Source organism: Elephantulus edwardii, unplaced genomic scaffold (genome assembly GCF_000299155.1).
Source record: "Elephantulus edwardii isolate Elephantulus edwardi_28Jun2011 unplaced genomic scaffold, EleEdw1.0 scaffold00013, whole genome shotgun sequence".
NCBI classification, from domain to species: Eukaryota; Metazoa; Chordata; class Mammalia; order Macroscelidea; family Macroscelididae; genus Elephantulus; species Elephantulus edwardii.
This window is the reverse complement of record NW_006399763.1, coordinates 33077109-33099307: the sequence shown is the minus strand read 5'-3', so window position 1 is coordinate 33099307 and position 22199 is coordinate 33077109. Positions and strand designations below refer to the sequence as shown.

The 22199-nt window shown below is 37.6% G+C and overlaps 1 protein-coding gene across 1 annotated transcript in view; it reads right to left on the bottom strand.

Annotated features, from left to right (window-relative positions):
* Positions 1 to 22199, bottom strand: part of MDN1 (MDN1, midasin homolog (yeast)) — a 177239-nt gene that overhangs the window by 75458 nt on the left and 79582 nt on the right. The window contains exons 48-59 of the mRNA XM_006881247.1: positions 21760 to 21971; positions 21229 to 21449; positions 19949 to 20062; positions 13875 to 14007; positions 12517 to 12632; positions 10736 to 10869; positions 5334 to 5491; positions 5015 to 5135; positions 4407 to 4617; positions 3881 to 4103; positions 3438 to 3564; positions 1512 to 1682 (exon numbers count right to left, since the gene is read on the bottom strand). Of these exons, the coding sequence (XP_006881309.1) occupies positions 1512 to 1682; positions 3438 to 3564; positions 3881 to 4103; positions 4407 to 4617; positions 5015 to 5135; positions 5334 to 5491; positions 10736 to 10869; positions 12517 to 12632; positions 13875 to 14007; positions 19949 to 20062; positions 21229 to 21449; positions 21760 to 21971 (1941 nt within the window). The remainder of the gene's footprint in view (positions 1 to 1511; positions 1683 to 3437; positions 3565 to 3880; positions 4104 to 4406; positions 4618 to 5014; positions 5136 to 5333; positions 5492 to 10735; positions 10870 to 12516; positions 12633 to 13874; positions 14008 to 19948; positions 20063 to 21228; positions 21450 to 21759; positions 21972 to 22199) is intronic.

Below are 22199 nucleotides of genomic sequence, written 5' to 3'. Positions count from 1 at the left end.
ATTGTTTGACCATACCACAGCTTCTCTATCCATTCATTTGTTGATGGGCACTTGGGTTGTTTCCAACTCTTTGCTATTGTGAACAAAGCAGCAATAAACATGGGTGTGCATATATCTGCTTGAGTGGCAGTTCTGGTTTCTTTAGGGTATATTCCCAGTAGTGGAATTGCTGGGTCAAATGGTATCTCTATTTGCACCTTTTTGAGAAAGCATCATACTGCCTTCCACAGTGGTTGCACCATTTTACACTCCCACCAACAGTGAATAAGGGGTCCAGTTTCTCCACAACCTCGCCAGCATTTGTTTGCTGCTCTGCTTAATTTTGCTATTCTTACTGGGGTGAGATATCTCACAGTTGTTTTGATTTCGATCTCTCTTGGAGCTAGGGATTTTGAACATTTCTTCATGTGTTTCTGTCATCTGAATGTCTTCTTTGGTGAAGTGTCTGTTTATATCCTGTGCCCATTTTTCAATTGGGTTGTTTAACTTTATCTGGTTGTGGCGCTCAAGTATTCTATAAATTCTAGATATAAGTCCCTCATCAAACATGTCATTGCCAAATATTTTTTCCTAGTCTGTGGCTTCCCTTTATTACCCTGTTGGAAAAGTTTTTGGATGTGCATAGGGATTTGATTCTTAGAAGGTCCCAGTTATCTATTTTATCCTCTCCTGGTTGAAGGTTTTACAGGATGCTTGGAAGTCTGCTTATGTTGTGGGTTAGGACTTCGAGAGTTCTTCCAAGCTTTTCCCAAATGAAGTTTATAGTCACTGGTTTTAGTCCTAGGCCCTTGAGCCACTTTGAGATGGTTTTTGCGTACAAAGTTAAGTGTAGATTTTTTTTTTCTGCAGCTAGTTTTCCAATCACTTTTAAAATGAGTATATATTTAATGTAAAAACATGGAAAAATTAAAAAACATATGAGTGGTATGAATGTGTGAAACACAATGTACATGAATGATCTACAATGCACATGAATTTTGTATGGAAATCAATATAAAAGAAAAATAAAGTGGGGAGACAGGAGAAAAAAACCAATCTACAAAACTCAACATTTAAAGAAGGATACAGAGCACAGAATGGTTATTTATGGATAATTCAATTACACATACACAGAGGTTTTAAGGTTTGAATATTTTCTAAATATGTATAATATAAAAAATTAAGTTTTTTAAAGGAAATATTTTAAACTTTAACTCAAAATTTCCCAAATAATTTCAGATGAAATTCTTTCTTTTGAAGACAGACATACTAACAGACATACTAACATCCTGTACAAAATAAAGTATGAAAAAAACCAAAACCAAAACAAACAGGCATTAAATAAGTATCTGTCCACTGAATTAAACACATTAAAACCTGTTAATAACAACAACAACAAAAAAATAAAGTACTAAACATACTCAATCCCTGCTGTATCCTTAGCATAAACATGTTTTGCTGGCTTCCTTGAGAGATTTGTTAGGTCTTCATTTTATATTACCAAATATTTTTATAATTTTATGCATACCAACCTTCAGTGTAGAGTCCAGAAGGGGCTTGGGCATTTCCCTCTGTTGTGCATAAGGCAGAGGGCTCCAAGTTAGCCAGTATTCGGGATTTGTTGTCACAGTACTGCTCCAGAAAGACATAAATGTGGAAGCAAACAGCCCAGACCATAAAGAAATAATCTCTTCAGTGGACACCTAAAGAAACAATTAGGTAAGAGTATATTTGAGAAAGAGTTCTTAAGTGAATGTATCAGACTTCTATATTTACAAGAGGCCCCTAAAACTAATCTGGGATTTAAGGATATTAAGCCCATTTCCCTAATTCTGTCACACACATGAAGAAATGTTCAAAATCTGTAGCTATCAGAGAGATGCAAATAAAAACTACCATGAGATATCATCTCACTCCAGCAACATAGCAAAGTTCAACAGAGCAGTAAACAATAAATGCTGGTAAGGTTGTGGAGAGATTAGAACTCTTATTCACTGCTGGCTGTGAAAGTGTTAAATGGTGCAATCACTATGGAAGACAGTTTGGTGCTTTCTAAAAACTTGGAAATACAAATACCATTTGATGAAGCAATGCCACTACTGGGAATATACCCTAAAGAAACCAAAAGTGCCATCCAAATAGATACATGCACACTCATGGTTATTGCTACATTATTTACAATAGCAGTGATGGAAGCAAGCTAAGTGCCCATCAACAAAATGAATGGATAGAAAAAATTGTGGTATATTCCTACAATGGAATACTATACAGCACTGAAAAACTATGAACTCATAAAACATTATACAACATGGGTGACCCTGGAGGATATTATGTTAAGTAAAATATCTCAGTTACAAAAGGACAAGTAGTGCATAGCACCACTGTTATTAAGCAGGTCTCCCATGGGGCATTGCGAGAATAAGAGTGGATAGACAATGAACATTGCATTGGAACAGATGAAGAAAAGAAGTGCTTAAAAGGAATATGTGATACCTTTGAATATGTGATTAGGCATTATATGTACGAAAACAGAACAGAGTAAGAGGTACATTACAAAGAGGACTGGGGCAGGGGAAAGGTAACTGTGTAACAAGAATTGAGTATTTATTTTAAAAAGTGAACTGGGGGGGAAAGGGAGGGAGTAGGGGTAAAATGAACAACAATGAATGAAGGAAATCTAACTTTTCTGTAAACACATTAAAATCACAATTAAAATAAAAAAATTATTAAAAAAAAATTCAAGGTTGTACTTAAGATGAAACTGTATTAGCCAGAGATTACTGGAATCATTAATTAGGCTTAGTGGTAAAAAATTGTGCTGTCAGCGAGCTCTGGTGGCCTAGTGGCAAGAAGCTGCACTGCAATACTAGAGGTACGCGATTCGAATCCACCAGATGCTCTGCTGGAGAACGAGGAAAAATCTCCTCCTGTACTAGTCAGATCTGATTTGACAGTACACATATACAAAATAATAAAAATTTTAAAAAAATTTATATATAAAAAAAATTGTGCTGTCAATTCAAAGGTACATGGTTCAAATCCACCAGTTGCTCCACAGGAAAGAGATGGGCTAATCAACTCCCATAGGGCTTACTGTCTCTGAAAACCCACTGGGGGGTCAGCTATGGGTGAGTCTGGATTTGATGGTACACAAAAAAACAACAGAGATTTAAAACACTCTCACAATGCTTTATTAATTAAGCAGGAAACACACTTGTTAGCTTCCTCTAACTAGAAACCAAGCACAATGATTTTGTGATAGAGTTCTAATGTACTCATATAATTATTATAAAAAACAATATTCAAAATTCTTCCTTTATAAGATCTTTCATATAAAACTAGAGTTTGTAACATAGGATCCAGAAATTTTAAAAAAAAGGCTAGTTTCTGCCTTAAATCTACCACAGAAAATATTGACATAAAATAGAAAGGATATTTATTCCCCTTTTTGATTTTACCTGCTGATGGTGCAGCGTGGACCAAAGGTCTCGCAGTTCATGAGGAGCAACTGGTGTATACTTAAGACAAAATGTGATATGTTGCTTTATCTCCTCATCTATGGAGGGTTGTTGAGTTTTGCCAGACCTAAATAAGGAGGGAAAAGGATGAGTTGTTCATGAAGTGCTAGAGAACTAACTGCTTCCCATGGAACTTAAAAGTGTATTCATCTGAATACAAGCAACTCCACTAAAAGGAAGTGGACTTAATGATTTTCAAAGGTGGAGTCAAAAAGAAGCAAAAACTCTAAGAATTTTTAGCCTTTCAAAATAGCAACTGACTGATACCCTCCACAGTTAAGCATTCTCCCTCAAGATAAGCCTCTGCTTTGTGTACTGAGATAGTATATACTAAATAATGTAATAAGCAAATGGGTTCCTAAGGAAAAATGTGGGTAGCTTACCTTCTCAGATAAGCCTGTGTCATGAAATCAGCTGTCAGTTTGTACTGCCAAAGCAGAGCCAGGTACTCCATTGCGGGCCACACTTGGACACTCCTGACGAGGTGGATTATGGTTGGCTGAGAATAGGAGGTAGCTTCACTGTGCTTTTTCTCTGGGAAACTGAGTGAAATTCCTTTGGCTTTTAATTCTAAACACTGAGCATTCACAATATTCTTTAATTCATCTAGACAAAAAGACAAAATGCATCATAGCATGGTGGGCAAGAGATTTCCAACACCCAGCTAAGTGAATGTAGGCAAGCTGCTTAACCTGAGTGTTAGCTTTCTCATCTTTCAAATGGTGGTAGTAATATCTGTGGAATTCTAACACGTTAAGCAAGATATATAACCTATAGCCCTGAGTCTGGCGTCTGCTTGTTATAGTTATATGTAGTACAGCTCTCCAACTTTTTTTTTAAACTACGGAAAACACTGTCACAGGGTAGAAATCACCCACAAAGTAGTGGCCAAACTCTAGAACGTATTACCTGGGTTGACAGTTTGCATGATATTAGCTCTGAGAACCAATCCCCAGGATTGAAGAAGACTTTTCTTTAATGTCCACTCAGAAGCAAGCACTTGCAGGCGACTAATGTCTTCCGGCCATCCACTCTCTCCAAGGGAAGGCATCCGCTCTTTAATGGCAAGAGCTCTGCTAAGCACGTTCAGTTGTGAAAAACACTCAACCACCAGCTCGTTCTGAAACAGTAAAACCCAGGTAAGCATACTATATAAGTAAGTTTCTTATGATCATCTAGATGATAATTATGATAAAAACAAAAGGGGGGAAATATGGGAAGCCAATACTAAATATCTGTAATAAACTGAATGCTATTTTTAAAAAAAAGAAATATGATTCTTTTTATACATGTTTGAGAAGAAATCTAATACATTCCTACACTGCATCCAGAAAACTGAGTTTGTATACTCCTCTTGCTCTAGGGTTTTACATTCATAAAGGTGAAACATAAACAACATATATAACAGTCTCAGGAAAAAAAAGTAATGCTTCCAGCTAAAAGTTAGCTATGGAGTTCCAGGACAACCTGGCAAGCAAGGTGAAATCTTTATATTTACTTGATGTTTCTAATTGTACCTTAAAAGGATATGGTCGTCCCAGAAATTTCTGCAGCTTTTTTATACCAGTAAAACCACCAGTGGGACTCTCCAAGCAATTCTGAATATGTTCTGAAACAGTCTGAACCTCCTTATAGTATCTGCAAAGAAGAGGAAAAGAGGTAGAAGTAAACAAAATTGTAAATAGTAGTAGAAGCTTTTTATATTTTATTTACAGTCACCAATATCACTCAGGAATAAACCGGTTTAAGCAAGAAAAACAGGTATAGCTCCAAACCTTCTTCTAACATTGTCAATACTGCAGATAATGAGACTATTAATGTAAATTAGAGTCTTACTTGTCTTCATGATTCCTGAGGAGTTGAGGAATCTGATGTATCAAATGTTTCGAAACCCAGTGCCAATGAAGGGCAAGCAGGGCCAAGCCTGGAACATCCACTTTTACTGTGTCAGCCACAGTCCAAAGCCGGTCCCGCCATCGCACAGAACCCAGAATCTGAAAACAAAGCAAACCAAAGCTGCTCAAAATATCTCCCAGTGAAAGACATTGAGCCACTAACAGAAGTTGTAAATCACACTGGAATAGTTTGGAAGCACCACCTTTAGGATACCATTACAACTCTCTATGGATGACACCACATGAGCTCCATTATTGCTACTGCTTGCTTTCCCATTTTAATTATTCTAGTAGAGAGCTCTGGTGGCCTAGTGGTAAGAAGTTGCACTGTAATTCCAAAAGCACACAGTTGAAATCCACTAGATGCTCTGTGGGAGAAAAATGGGCAACCTCCGTGCAATTTACTACCTCTGAAAACTTGCTGGATGATCAATTATGGGTTGGTTCCAATTCAAAGGCACACAACAACATTGGACAGTAGTACCACACTATGGATTCAACTGGCATTTCCTTGATTAATGCTGTATTTTTTCACGTTCTTACTGGACATTCATATATCTTCCATAAAGAATCTATTTCAGGCCAAGGTCTTCACAATTACGTGCTATGCATATGAAAGCTGGACAGTGACTAGGGATGAATGAAGGAAAACTGAGCTGTGGTGCTGAAGAAGAGCACTACATATACCATGGACTGCTAAGTGAACAAATAGATTTGCCCTAGAGAGGGTGAAACCAGGCTGCTCCTTGGATGCCAGGATTCTGAAGCTCTATCTGACATATTTTGGGGCATGTTGCAAGGAGAGACCAGTCCCTTGAGAGGGACATTATGCTTGGGAGGATAGAGGGACAGCACAAGAGAGGAAGACCCTGGAGGAGATAGATTGACTCAGTGACTGGAGTAATGGGGGGTAGGTGTGTCAAAGACAATAAGGATGACTCAGGATAGGGCAGGGTTCAGAGCTATTGTATATAGGGTCGCTATGAGTCGCAGGCAACCTGACAGTACATAACAACAAAGCATCTATTAAAATTTCTTTGTCATTTTTAACTGAGTTATTTTGTCTTATTAGTAGTAGTTTATAAAATTTATATGTTTTGTGTTTTCACTTTCCTGAAGATGTACTTTCTTGCAGAACAGAAATATTTCATTTTGATATTGTCTCAATTATCAAATTTTTCTTTAAGAAAGAGTTTTAATTTTTTTTATATCTTTAGCTTAAGGCTTTTCTCTTTTGTTTCTTGTAGATGGTGTGCAATTTTAGCTATGATTCATTTTAGTTTAGCATTATGTATGATACAAAGGTTCATTTTTACTTTAAGCAGACACTTGATTGTACCAGCACTGTTTGTTAAAGAAACTATTTCACCACATTAAATTACTTTTGCAAATTTGACAAGTAAAGAGCTATGCCTGAACTCTCCGTGTTTTCCTTATGATATAACCACACTGTCTTGATTGCTTTTCCTAAACTTTTACTGCACTCTTGACGTTAGTGGCTCCTACATGAATTTCCATGAGATCATAGCTATTATCATAATATTATGATGTGATTTTGCCATTTCACTGTGCTAATGTTTGCATTTATGGTACAAGCAAAGGTTTGTGAGTCAAACTGTAAAAGAATATCTGTCAGATAGTATCAATATAATTGGAAATTACAGAAGTAAACCTGCTTCTTCAAGAAAACAATGGAGAATATAAACTATAATAAAATGAACTTTCAAGCAAACATACGCTATTGGAAAAACTAAAAGCTGACAACTCCAGTATTTTTCCTCTGGCTGTTCATGGTTAATTTTATACAAGTATGTCTTTTTAGTATTGAAAAAGGTCATGTGTCAACATGTGAAATATTTTAAAACAAAGTGAACAATATTAGGGAACTCTGGTGACCTAGTGACAAGAAGCTGCACTGTAATCCGAGAGGAGCGTGGTTTGAATCCACCAGATGCTCTGCTGGGGAAGGAAGGACAATCTCCTTCTGTACCAGTCAGACTTATTTGATGGTACATGCACAAAAAATAATAAAATAAATTAAAACACAAACAAACAAAAAACCCCGAAGTGAACAATATTTTAAAAATTATTATGAATTACAAATGCATTAAAAGGTGAAACTTTACCCAAATGCAACCTAGACAGATAAACTTTCACACTTGACAAGTTAGTGACAGCAGTAGCTTTTTAGCATTTACTGATCTGTGTAGAGTATCAAAGAACACTTTCACAATTATATAAAATTTTAATACAATATAAGTATGCAAGGCCAGATTTTCTTTACAAACTATTGCATGAGACAAAATAAAGAACTTGTTTTCTTCTGCTAAGTTATACATTAAAGAGATCTTTAAAAAAAAAAACCAAACAGTGCAGTGCCACTGTTCTCACTAATTTGTTTTAAAAAAGTCATTTTTATTAAAAATATTATTCATATTAAAATAAAGTGAGTCTGTGGTTGCATTACTAAAACTTAACTTCTCTATTTTAACTGTAATAGGATCAAACTATGTAACAGGAGTCCTGATAGGACAGTGTGTAACCACCAGCATTGCTAACTAAAAGGAAAGCAATTAGAGTTTATCGGCCATTCTGCAAGAGAAAGATGAGTAGTCTTGGAATAATTTATAGCTATGGAAACTTGGAGATATGGTATAAGCCATAATTGACTCAATGGCAGTGGGCTTGTGTTTTGGTTATTATAAATAAATTCACATTAATAAATAAAATCACAAAAATAAAATCTCTTTGTAATCTTTAATAATTACAAATGTCCACAGGAACTAAGATTTGACCCTTAAGTTTGTCCCACTCGAATTTCAAAACCATCTCAGGAACACATTTGAGGCCTTGAGCACTGATGAGCGTAGACCAAATGAGCTCTGGGAGGGTATCAAGAAAATCGTCCATGAAGAATGCAAAAGATCATTACAAAGGCTGAAGAAGAAAAGACCAAGATGGATGTCAGATGAGACTGAGTGTTGCATTAGAGTGCCAAGAAGCCAAAGCTAAAGGAAGAAATCAAAAAGCTGAACAGAAAATTTCAAAAGGCAGCTTGGGACGACAAAGCAAGATACTGTAATGAAATGTGCAGAGAGCTGGAGTCAGAAAATCAAAAAGGCAGGACTCGTTCAGCATTTCTTAAGCTGAAGGAGTTGAAAAACAAATTCAAGCCACGGGTGGCAAAAATTAAAGATAATTTGGGTAGAATGTTAAATGATCCAGGAAGTATCACAAGAAGATGGAAGGAGTACACAGAGTCACTGTATCAGAAGGAGTTGGCTGACAGAGGAATTGTATGAAATAACATATGAGCAAGCGCCTATGGTGATGAAAGAGAAAGTTCAAGTTGCTCGGAAGGAATTGGCAAAAAACAAGGCTCCAGGAGTTGACAGCATACCAATTGATTTATTTCAACAAAAAGACGCTGCCCTGGATGTGCTCACTGAGTTGTGCCAGGAAATCTGGAGGACAGCCAGCTGGCCAACGGACTGGAAGAGATCAATATTTATCCCCATTCCAAAGAAAGGTGACTCAACAGTGTATGGAAATTATCGAACAATATCACTGATATCACATGCAAGCAAGATTCTACTGAAAATTATCCAAAAACATTTGGAACAGTATGTCAACAGAGACCTGCCAGAGGAGTAGGCTGGATTTAGAAGAGGTCGTGGTACTAGGAATATTATAGCTAATGTTACATGGATCATGGCAGAAAGCAAAGAATACCAGAAGAATGCCTAGATGTGCTTCATTGACTATGCAAAGGCTTTTGACTGTGTGGATCACAACAAGGTATGGCTGACTCCGAGAAGAATGGGATTCCCAGAACATTTGATCATGCTAATGCGAAACCTATACTTGGACCAAGAGGTAGTCGTCAGAACAGAGCAGGGAGACACTGCATGGTTCAAAATCAAGAAAGGGGTCGGTCAGGGATGAATTTTGTCTCCATACCTTTTCAATCTGTATGCAGAACAGATCATCCGAGATGCTGGGCTGTATGAGGAGGAATGTGGCATCAAGATTGGTGGAAGAATTGTCAACAACCTGCATTACGCAGGTGACACAACCTTGCACAGCACAGGAGAGGAAGGCCCTCTATGAGGTGGACTGATTCAGTGACTGGGCTAATTGGGATGGGAGTGTCAGAGACAGTGCAATTGGCACAGGACAGAGCAGAGTTTAGGGCTATTGTACATAGGGTCGCTATGAGTCGCAAGCGACTCGGCGGCACATAACAACAACAACAACATTGGTAAAAGTGACAACTGATTTACAGAAACAGAAGCTAGAGCAATGTCTATCTGGTTGAGGTAAGAGAAAGAAAACAAAAAGGATAAAGTAAGTTTTAGGGTCGATGAATATGTTTGCTGTATGAAGCAAACAGCTTTACAGGTTTGTGTTGAGTGTGTGTGTCACTTGTCAAATAGGTTCAGTTTCTTATATATTAGTCATACTTTAATAAAGCTTTAAATAAGTGTGTAATTAAAACTATAGTTAAATCTATAACAATGAATGAATGGAAATCCAAAGCCTCTGTAAATTTTCACTGAAATTAATAACAAATTTAAATAAAAAAAAAGAATTAAGTTAGAGTAAGGATGGCAATGGAACCACCTTACCTCTGTAACTTGATTTGTGCCACTATTAGAACCTCTACTCAGAATATTATTGCTTTTCAATTTTTGACTCATGCACTTTTAACTTGTTAGTTAAATTTGTATCTTCTAGGCTGCAACACTTACCTGATACATCTTCAAGGATATGAACATGTACAGCTAAGCACAACTGATAACAGTGCATCTAAATTCCAAAATCAATCTCCATAATAGTCTATGTGTTTCCTACTGCCAAGGGGGTCCTTTAGAGTAGTGAGAGAAGACATTCACCCTGAAACGCACAGCGTCCCTTTTCAGCAGGAAGTAGCTAAGAGAATACGCCATCGCCTTTTCCTTATGAATCAGGGTGAAGTCTCTCTCAGGGAGGAGTGATAGGGAATGGCAAGGGACACAATGACAAAGGAGATTAATCAGAACTGGCTTTGACAAGCACTGTGGCAATTGGACAATTAAAACAGACATTGGGGGGGGGAAGAAGAATGAACTGGGGAGGAGGGTGGAGAAAACAGTGCAACAATGAATGAATGAAAACCCAAAATCTCTGTAAATGTTCATTAAAACTAATAAAATTTAATAATTAAAAAAAACCCAAAAATAACTGTAGTTAAGCATTTCAAATAATATTGAACACAGAATAACAACACTGAATTTATGGATCTTTGTTGGAAATCAAATGGTGTAACTACAAACAAAAATAAAAGCCAATGTATTTCCTCACCTCATTGAAAAGGGCATCAGACACCGTCCCCTGGGATGACTGTACCCAGCGTAGAATTAGTGCATCACAAAGCTCAAAAAAAGCAGCAAGATTGACCACAATTTCATGGGGCAGGCTTTGATAACTTTCTGGATCTAAGAGTGGAATAAAAAAAAATTCCATTAATCTTTGTGATCTTTGAAATAAATAGAAATAATATGTCCTTAAAACAAAAGTTAATTTCTATTTTGCTCTCTTCGGCAATAAAATTAAGTCAATTATTTATCAATTATTAAACTTAGTGCATCTATAAATATTTGTAATGTTTCAAAGCAAACTGTAAATTAGAGCAATAATATACATATATTTTTATATAAGAATCTGTTTAAATATAAAGCAAACTTTAAGTGCATAGATATGTCTTGATGAATACATAACAGATACAACTGAGAGATGAGAAAATATTAAATACAACGACTACAAACTGTGGAGGGAGTTCTGATGGCTTAGTGGTAAGAAACTGTGCTGCCAATTCAAAGGCACACAATTTGAACCCAGCAAGCGCTCTGTGAAAGAAAGACGGGCCATCTCTGCCTCCCTCACCCTTGACAATTTCCTGTATCCTTGCACCTGTGCAATTTCCTGTATCTGTAAACTTCCTGGGAAGTCAGGAGGAAATCAGTTTCAACTTGCCAGTATATAACAATAACAATTACAAACTAGTTGCTGCTGCCAAGGGGGAATTTTCCCCATTTTTTCATTTCTACACAGCTTGAAATTTTTACATCAAGTATAATTAACTCTTTTCATGTAAAAAAAAATACAGAAAGGAGGGAGAACATATATGAATGCTAATGGTGTATACTTTCTCTAGCCAACAAACCTAAATTTTTAAGTTCTAGCTCTCCTAGTTGCCAGAGAAGTAATTATGAGCATCTCTGTCCCATTCTTTATTCATTCATAACATGGGGGCCGTATTTCCACCACCTTACAGAATTGGGGGGGGGGGCGGATGACATCAAAGAATCAGAGAAGGAACCAGGCTACACTAATTGTTGCTATAAACTATGGCTTCCTCTACCCTGAGTTAAGAACTACATAGCGTCCAGCTACCACTATCAGCTGTTTCTGATCAGAGTCAGAATAGAAGAAAACTGCCTAAAGAGAAGGTGAAAAATTGTCAACAAAACTTCACCTTTTTAAAGAATCCAAGTAACCTGGACCACCTGAGCCTAGAGAAATTCCAGAGACTATAGCCTTGACATATTTTTTAAATTTTGAATAAGAACTATATCTTGAAGTCACTTTTTAAAGTAATTTTATAATCTTTTAATTCTAATTATAATCTTTTAATTCTAAAAGAATGTCACTTTTTAAAATACTGGCTCTTAATTAAAAAAAAAATTATCTCTAGGAGACCAAATGGACAGCAATTATTCTAAAGCATAGATGAGAAATTGAGGGAAAACAGCGACATAATACAAAGAGTGTAACCACTGTCAATGAACACTAAGATCATGAATTTTTGAAAGAAAGCCTATCTTGTTACATATGCTTTCACTAAAAAAGACAATAAAATATTTTTTAAAGTAAATGAGATCAAGAGCATGTAAAACTAATATTAAATAAGTATTTAGCAGATATGACGTGCCCAGCAAAGTTCAGTCATTATTATTAAAGGAACTTGGTCAAGATCATGCCAAGCAATTAAAAAGAGATCAGAAAACAGCAGCAGCTTGTAAATAAGTCTCTCACTTTAGCAAGTTTCACAGATATTTAATAAAAAAGGTAAATGATCTTACCTTTATGGAATTCAAAGGACATTCTCAAAACACTATTCCTTAACTTTTTGCTACCAACAGAATTCAAATTTGCTTCTGTAAAAATCCGTTTTTCCCGGTCAAGATATATCATTGTCCTAGAAGGAAATAGTGCAATAAATAATTACTAGTAAGTACTATTTTTCATAATCTCTCCTACCTACTGAATTCTGGGAACCCTTGGAACATCAACTCCATTCTGTCAGCTCTACCCTGCCTCTACTACTTCTCAATCACATGTTGTCGGATTTTTACTTACTCTTTTACGTCTTTTCAGAAAATAGTCTATTGCGCTTCCCAGTTGCCCCTTTTCCCCTGTTCATTCCCATGCATATCTTTCCTTAGCTATAAGCAGATGTATATACATGAAAGTGATGACAGCTATTACTGGGAGGAAAGGGGCTTAGGAGGTCTGGAGGAACTGCCAAGTCCTGTTGCCATGATCTAACAAACTATACTGTGAACTCTTAAAAAGTCCATCAAACTCACATACTTATCATTAGTGCATTTACCTATAAGTATATTATTCAATAAAAAGCTTGTTTTTAGCCTCTTCACCCCAAATCATTTTCACTGATGGCCAATTAAAAATACTACTGGTCATTACAGTAAAAGAATGGGAGAAGTTTCTAAATGGTAATTATGTAAATTTTTATGCAGGTGCATATTTAAGTATAAAGAAGTCTGGTGGTATAACGCATAAAATACCGGGCTTCTAAACAAATGGTTAACAGTTTAAAAACATCTATCAGTCAGTCTCTTCATAGGAGAAAGTGGGGAAGTCTCTTCTTATGAAGATTTATAGCCTTAAAAATCTCACAATCAGTGGGTTTGTTTAGGATTATCTATTAAGTATGTGAGTGCTATGTATATTGCCAACCTGAACATTTGAGAATGGAAAATAACAAGAGACAGATGGCTAGGAAAGATATGCATGAGAACGAACAGGGAAAAGTGGACGGGGCTGCTAGGAAGCACAATAGACTATTTTCTGATAAAGACATAGGAGTAAGTAAAAAATCCAACAATTCATAATATAACTAGTTTCTCTATTTTCTGTACCCTATTAAAGTAGTAAGCCTCTGTAATATCTGGAGGGTTTTTGCCATCACAGAATTATTTCACTAAGTGCAGCTAAGAGAAAAGTAGTGTGAAGACTGTCCCATCTGGCATCTCACTGCTTCTCAGGTTTGCACACATGGGCTTTTTTTTTAACACTACCTTTTGAAAGGTGTAACCTACAATGCTGAAATGAAGTAAAGAGAACTCAGAGCAGCTCACTAGCGTTGGTGGTATAGTGGTGAGCATAGCTGCCTTCCAGAGCAGCTCACTTTACCTACCTGTTTGCAATAGATTCTAAAATGGCAAAGAGCTGCTCAGACTGGTCCATCTGTGGGTCAAAGTCCATGGAATTTCTAAGGATGTCCAACATCTGCATATTCCACCGGGGATCCAGAGGAACCACAAATTCATCTAGTTTTTAAAAAAAAGAAAATGAAAATTTTGTTGTAAAAATCTTTGCCTGATACATTTCAGTTGAATGCTTTTATTATTTTACTTTAATTATACTTTGCCTTGCTGGGATAAATGGCACAGGATAACAATTTTACAGATACTAGAAAAAAACGTTAACATCTTTAATGCTATTTCTTTTCCAAATGCAATGTATCTACCAGTCTGAAATGCATTCTATTATAAACCAAAGCACATACCTCCCAGGTTCTTACTATTGGTTTAAAAAGAATTCATCTGTTTAATTGTCCAATTTGTCACTAATAACCACAAAACCCAAAAACAACAACAAAAACTGGCATGGCAGAAAATGAGTACGTATTATCTACCTACAATAAGAAACACAATAATTATTTTATTCAAAAGACATTTCTTTACAATCATGTGGTTGTGTTGTGGTCTTACTCTCCTTAGCTCAGATGTGAAACCTCTTTTGTGAGGAAGTAGTGAGAAGACTCTAACCTTCTTCAAAGGTTGCTAACTGCCAAGGGAGGGAAGCAACACCAAAATCAGCAGCATTAATATGAAGTTGGCTAAGAAGGATGGTGTAGTGTTGTTGTTGTTGTTATGTGCCATCGAGGAGCTTGCGACTCATAGTGACCCTATGGACAACATCCCTAAACTCTGCTCTGTCCTGTGCCAATCGCACCGTCTCCAACACACCCATCCCCATTACCCCAGTCACTGAATCAATCCCCCTCATAGGGGGCCTTCCCCTTCTGCGCTGTCCCTCCACCCTACCAAGCATGATGTCCCTTTCCAACAACCTGTCCCTCCTTGCAACATGTCCAATGTATGTTAGACGGAGCCTCAGAATCCTTGCCTCCAAGGAGCAGCTCGGTTTGACTCTTTCCAGGATGAATCTGTTTGTTTTCCTAGCAGTCCATGGTACATTCAATACTCTTCTCCAGCACCACAGCTCAAAGGGATCAATTTTCCTTCTATCCTTCTTAGTCATTGTCCAACTCTCTGATGCATAACAGGGGATAGCAAAGACCATGGCCTGTATCAGACGGACCTTAGTCTCCAAAGAGACACCACTGCACTCTGGAGAGGTCCCTAACAGCAGACTTTCCCTTGGCAATACATCTTCTAGTTTCCTGGCTACTGGCGCCGAGAGTGTTGACCATGGAGCCAAGTAAACTGAAGCTGTGAACAATCTCAATCTCTTCACCATCCATCCTGATGCTGCCAATTGGTCCAGTGGTGAGAATCTTTGTCTTCTTGTCACTGAGCCTCAATCCATATTGGCGGCTGCAGTCCTTGACACTCGGTAGCAAGCATTTCAGGTCCTCCTCAGTTTCAGCAAGCAGGGTTGTATCATCTGCATATCGCAGACTGTTGATAGATCTTCCACCAATCTTGACACCACATTTCTCCTCATAGAGCCCACCCTCCTGGATAATCTGTTCTGCATACAGGTTGAAAAGGTATGGAGACAGGACACATCCCTGGCGCACGCCCTTCCAATTTTGAACCATGCAGTGTTTCCTTGCTCTGTTCTGACGACTGCCTCTTGGTCCCAGTAGAGGTTTCTCATTAGCACAATCAAGTGTTCTGGTATTCCCATTCTTCTCAGAGTCAGCCACAATTTGTTATGATCCACACAGTCAAACGCGTTTGCATAGTCAATGAAACACAGATAGACATTTCTCTGGTACTCCCTGCTTTCAGCTAAGATCCATCTAACATTAGCTGCAATGTCCCTAGTACCACGACCCCTTCTAGTCTTCTTTAATTTAAAAAAATATTTGTAACAGAGTACAAGGTTCTACTGTGCACAGCAATGCATGTAAGCAGGGAATGAATCCATGTTTAATAAGAAAGACACACCTATACAATCTGAAAAGAAAGTGAATAATAACTAATAAATAGCTGCTGAAAACAGACACTGCTACTCTGGCTAGAACTGTATTTACAAATGTCATGATAATTTTCCTATAATTGCAAAGCCTTAATTTAGTTCTGCTACAATCTGATTATGACAGAAGTTTTCTGTATGTCTGATTTCTTCCCAAATACTCACTTTATTAACGTACATTATTGTTAAGTGTGATCGAGCAGAGTACTACTCATAGCGCTGCTACGAACAAAAGTTATGAATCCTACCCTAACAAGCCTGTTCTATCAAGTGCCATCCTCACAATCTCTGACACACTCGAACCTATTGCTGCAGTCACTGTGTCTAGCCATCTGGTTGAGGATATTCCACTCCTTCACCAGCCCTCCATCTATCCAAGCATGCTATCCTTTTTCCCAGGAATCCTAACATGTCCCAAGTATGTGAAACGAAGCTTTACCATCCTTGTCTCTAAGGAGCACTCCGGCAGCACTTTCTCAAAGACACATGTTTGTTCTTTTGGTAGCTAAGGGACACTCAGCATGCTTGTCTAACATCATAGCTCAAAGGCATTGATTTTTCTTCTGTCTTCCTTGTTCATTGTCCAGCTCTCAGGTGCATAGCAGGTTGTTGAAAGGATCATGGTATGAAATAGGTACATTTTAGTCTTTAAGTAGACATCATTCTCTTCAGTATTTTGGAGAGGTCCCTGACTGCAGATTTTTCCAGTGCAAGATGTCTTCTGCTTTCTTGACTGCTGGTACTGACACCGTTAATTGTGGATTCAAGGAAGATCAAATCACTAACAACTAATCAATCTTTTCTTCATCAATCATAATGTTGTCTATTGGCTCAGTGGTGAGGATCTCTGCTTTGATACTAAGATGTAATCCATATTTAAGGTCACAGTCTTGATTTTATGCCAACAAGTGTTTCAAGTCCTTCTCACTTTCACCAAACAAGGTTGTGTCATCTGCATAAGGAAGACTGTTGTTGAGTCTTATTCTGATCCTGATACCACACTCTTCATAAAGTGGAGATTTGAATTATTTGCTCAGATTAAGTTACTAAAAAAAGTATGGAGAGAAGACACAGCCCTGACAAATGCAAATGCTTTTCTTGATTTTAAACCATGCTTATTCTATTCAAACAACAGCTTCTTGATCTAGGTATAGGTCCACATGAGCACATTTAAATGTTCTAGGACTTCCATTCTTCTCAATCTTGTTGCTGGGTGTTGTCAAGTTTAGCATGACTCATAATGACCTTATGAATGACAGATCTGAGTCTTGTCCTATCCTGTGCCTTCCTCTTCATCTCTGATACACTTGAGTTCACTGCTGCAGTCACTATGTCAACCCATATCGAATAAGGTCCTGCTCTCTTTTGTTGATCTTCTACCTTTCCAAGCATGATATCCTTTTCCAAGGAATAGCCTCTTTTAACATGTCCAAAGTATGAGAGATGAATCTTTGCCATATTTGCCTCCAAGATGCACTCCGGTTGCACCTTTTCTAAGACATATCTGTTGGTCCATGGGTTAGATATTCAGTACTCTTCTCTAATGTCACAACTCAAAGGCATCAATTCTTCTTTTGTCATCCTTATACTGTCCAGCTCTCAGATGCATAGCCAAGTAGTTGAAAAGACCATGGCTTAGATTAGACACACCTTAGTCTTCAATCTGACATCACTGCTATTTAGGATTTGAGATGTTCCTGACAGTGGATCTGCTCAAAGCAATACATCTCTTTACTTCTCAATGCTGATACCAAGAGTATTGACAGTGGATCTAAGGAAGCCAAAACCACTAACACTTTTAATTCTTTCTCTATTATGTTACCTACTGGCCCAGTGGTAAGGACCTTTGTCTTCTTGATGTTAAGATACAATTCATATTGGATGAAGAGTGTTATCTTTGATGTTCTTAATGTTAGCCATAATTTATTATGATCCACAGTCAAATGCACTTGCCTAGTCAATATTTCACAAATAGACATTCTTTTAGCATTCTCTAAGTTCAGTCAGGATCTATCAGCAATGCTATACCTGGTGCCATGGCCTCTTCTAAACTTGTCTTGAAGTTTTCTATCAATGTACTGTTCTAGTTGGTTTTGGATGATTTAATAATAAAGATAAGGTAAATAATTTAGCAACTGTGGTGTGATTATTGTTCAAACTGGCTTTCCTAGCCATTGACTTTGTCACACGGATGGGTGTGATCATATAAATAGAGGCTCTGTTAGTTATTCACAAGGGGATTGGTCTTCCAATTAAATTGGGCAGATTCAGCGGCAGAAACTGGGAATCTCAACATCAAGAAGGAAGACAAAGTAGTGTATCCTTTGGGAATAGAAATTCCTGTGTCAGGGAGACTGGGATTTTCACAAGAATAACAGCAGCTTCTGCAGAGAACCACAGACCAACATGGACAGAGCTTACTTGGGACTGCTGCTCCTTGAGCCAGAGTCAGAGGCCTTCACTCAACATTGTGGGAAGACTGAGGGAAGATGCCATAATTGGTAGGAATAAGAGAACGTTGTAACTATGACTTAACTGAATCATAGCCTGTAATCTTAATTAATTAACCCATTACCTGTGAATACAGTTCTTTGAAGTCTGTGTAGTCACTGCTATGGATTTTGGACTTAGTACAACAGTAGCATTGGTATTAAAAATGAATAGATATACCTTGGGAGCATGGGGAACATAGATGACCACACAGAAATTGGTTTTCGTGTTGCAGAAGTTGTTAGTGGGGGCAGTTCCCTTTTGTGCGGTTAGCAGAGGTCAGCTATGGCCCACCCCATGCTGCTCTTGCTCTTTTCATAGTGCAGCAAAGGCTTTAAACAAAATTTTCCAAATCCAATGGTTAAGGTAGTATTTTTGGTCAACATTAAATGAAGATAGTGCTAGGGAAAATAAAAACCTGGATCTGTAAAGCTGCTCCTGTCCTTATCAGTAGTACCAAGTCTAAGTAAGTTTATATTCTTTTGCTCTAGTAAATTAAAATTTGCTCTATTATTCGTTATTTTAAAAAAATTTTTAATATCATGCTTGATGAGATAAGTTTGGCTATCTAATTTTTTATCACTGTTGTTGTGTACTGTCAAGTCAGAACTGCACATCTGAACCTCTATCAGGTTTTTAGCGATAATTACTTGCAAGGGAGAAGACTGCCCCTCCTTCTCCTGTGGAGCAACTAGTGGCCTCAAACCGTGTGCCTTCAGATTGCAACGCAGCTTCTTGCCATGAGGCCACCAGAGTTCTCTTCTTTGATCATAATGGGTTTTAAAACTTTGTCATTAGAAGTCAAAGGTGATTACATCAGGAAGTAGACCCCTCCCCAGCCAATCAAACAAGTCCCAGAGTGGGGCTGGACTATGAGCAAGTCTCATGAGATTAGGAGTCAATAAAAGTAGTGGTCCCTGGGGTCTCTTCTCTTTTCTTTTCTGGTGACAGCATCTTGTAAGTTTGGCTTCACCTCTGTCTATCGGGGGTAGGAGGTGTGATGTGGTTTTACCATTTTACCTTTTATTTTTTTTCACTTTAACTCTTTTGCACGGCCTACTTCTCAGTAGCCTTGCTTCTGTTTTACTGTCTTAACAAGCATTTTCACTTGTTTTGCTTTAAACCAAACAAAAACCCCTTGTCATTAAGGTTTTAGAAATAATTTCTGTTTCCCTTTAGATCAAATATTTCATGGCTCAAAACTCTGTAAAAAGTATAAGAAATCACACAATGCTCTAAGTAGGAAGACTCTCAGGGAAAGAAAGAGTTTCATTCTCCGAGGGCATGAGCCAGTTTGTGGAAAGTTGAGAACAAAGCCAGTTTTGCTGCTCCCGTGTTCTTTCCGCTGTATGTCTACCGATAGCCTCTCTGAAAAACCAGACAATAAACAAATAACTTTATACAAAGAAGAAACTATGTCACTCCACATGAGCCTTCTTGCAAACATCATTTGCTACGGTCTGAGCTTGGAGAGAATTTCTTTGCATGGAAACCAATGGACACATCTCCACAAAAATGCTGAAAGCTAGAAATCAAGAGTAAGTGCGGTACCTGTTAGATTTGGTTGCAATATTTTGATGATATTACCGATCCCAGCTGAGAGAGAATTTGAGTAAAAATTCCTAAGAGATGCAGCACTAGCTTCCAAATGAATCTGTATTGACTCTAAAGAAGAAGGAAAAATAAAAGTTAAAGCAAACTTTCAACAATGATGAAAATGCTCTACAGTTGTCAGGTCAGACACAGTAAGTGGTCTCTAGCCACATAGGATTACTTGGTGCCTAAAATGTGGCTAGTGGCTAACTGAGGAACTGACTGATTTTTATTCTATTTTTCATTAATTTATGTTGACATTTTAGTGGCAATCTGTGGGTTTCTCTTCCCTCACTACCATCAAGTCAAAACTGATTCACAGCGGACACTCCAAGAGGTTTCTGAAGCTGTAAACTGCAAGAGAAAGAGACTGTCCCTCTTTCTATCTCAGAGCCACTGGTGGATACAAATGACCACAGAGGTATAGACTTTGTGAGCAGTGTTAACTCACTAAAGACTATGCTCCAGAACTCCTACTCTGTTGTCTAACAGATTTTATACTTCTTGTTGTTGTTATGTGCCATCGAGTCGCTTGTGACTCACAGCGACCCTATGTACAAGAGCTCTAAACGCCGTTCTATCCTGTGCCAACCTAGCCATCCCAAACGCACTTATTCCCACCACTCCACTAGATAGTACAAATAAGAATATGTATCCAAACTCTGTCTACCCATATTCAGACAAATACCACAAGCACTCAGTAGCATGTGCCTTCACTAACTTCCCACTAAATAGAAAGGCTTATGTAAACTAAGTTACCACAGTCAATAAATGTCACGTCTTATAGTACTTCTAAAGGCATAGATAATGCTGCTGCTGCTGTTTCTCTTCTTAGAATGAAAAATACAAAGAAATTAAGAGAAGTAACTTGGAACACTGGAAATGAAATAAGCTAAAAAAGTCTAGTCTACTTTTAGTTAAATTTACCCAAATATGGCTGGATAGCAGTATTACAGCAAAAAATGCAAGATATGATAAAGCTAAAAACTAACATTAATATACCTCCTTTTTGATTTGAAAGATGTATAGACAGCTCCTGACATGGGGCAGTGGAAGGTTTTCTTGTGATACAATTCTAATGGCAGAGTTTCAGCACTATATAATGAGTCTAGGTTAAAAGTTCTTACTGAGAGATCTCCCAGGTCCAATTTAAGTGTAGCTACAGAGAAACACTAAAGCACTCATAGGATAAATGCACATACATTAACTCATTATACAAATTAAGCTCTTCTACTCACCAAGCCCCTGTGGTACATTCTTGGCTAAATGATATAGCCATTTAACTCTGATCATCCAGTCCTGATTGGTTGCTCTTTCTATGAGCAATTTAACAGCCACAGCCAGAACATCTGGTTCATCAATCCAATGTGTATCCATTTCAACTGCATTGAATTTCAGGTTCTCAGGACTGGAGGACTGCATTATTTTATTTAAGTCTTGCAAGGTAAGGGGTTGAGTCCTAAAGTTCATTAAAATGAGAAAAGTTAATGTTAGAAAAACTTTTATTTCAGATTCCAAAGAACCAAAAAAATTCTTTTACAAATATGCAATCAGAGGGAAAAAGGAGGAAAAAAATGGTAAGTTCTCTTCAAAGAGAATTAAAATATACATTTAATAAGTAAAGAGTCACACCTAATAGTAAATTTTAACAGCTTGATAATAATGGAACATGCAATCTTATTGATCATGTTAGGTCTTCGCTATTACTAGCAAAAGAAAAACCCATTGAGGCACATCACACATACAGCGAAGCACAAGTTCCCACTGACCTTAACCAGCTGCTGGTTTTCAGGCTCATCCTATTTAGGCAATATGCTAGTATCTGTCCATCACTTCGGACTACAGAGAGGTGGGAGTCTTCAGTAGCAAAGAGAGCTGAGGGCAGAGAATCTGGCCAAAGCCCCATGGCAAGAATGGAGTTACCCCAAGTTTCATGTGCTTTCAGGGAAGAAACATGTTTCTCCAGCAAGTCCTGTACAAGCTGGTTGGAGACAAAAAACATACACCAAAATATAACTGCTCTTATCAAAACATAGAATAGTTTTCCATGCCCTCTGTGATCACCTCAAGAGCAAACAACAGCATGTGGCCACCTCACAACAACCCTCATACACATTCTTCAATATGTAACACCACGAATGAAGTTCTACTTTTTTTGGTGAGAAATACAAATTTCTTCATGAAAGAAGTATTTTTGCACTTAAGCTAT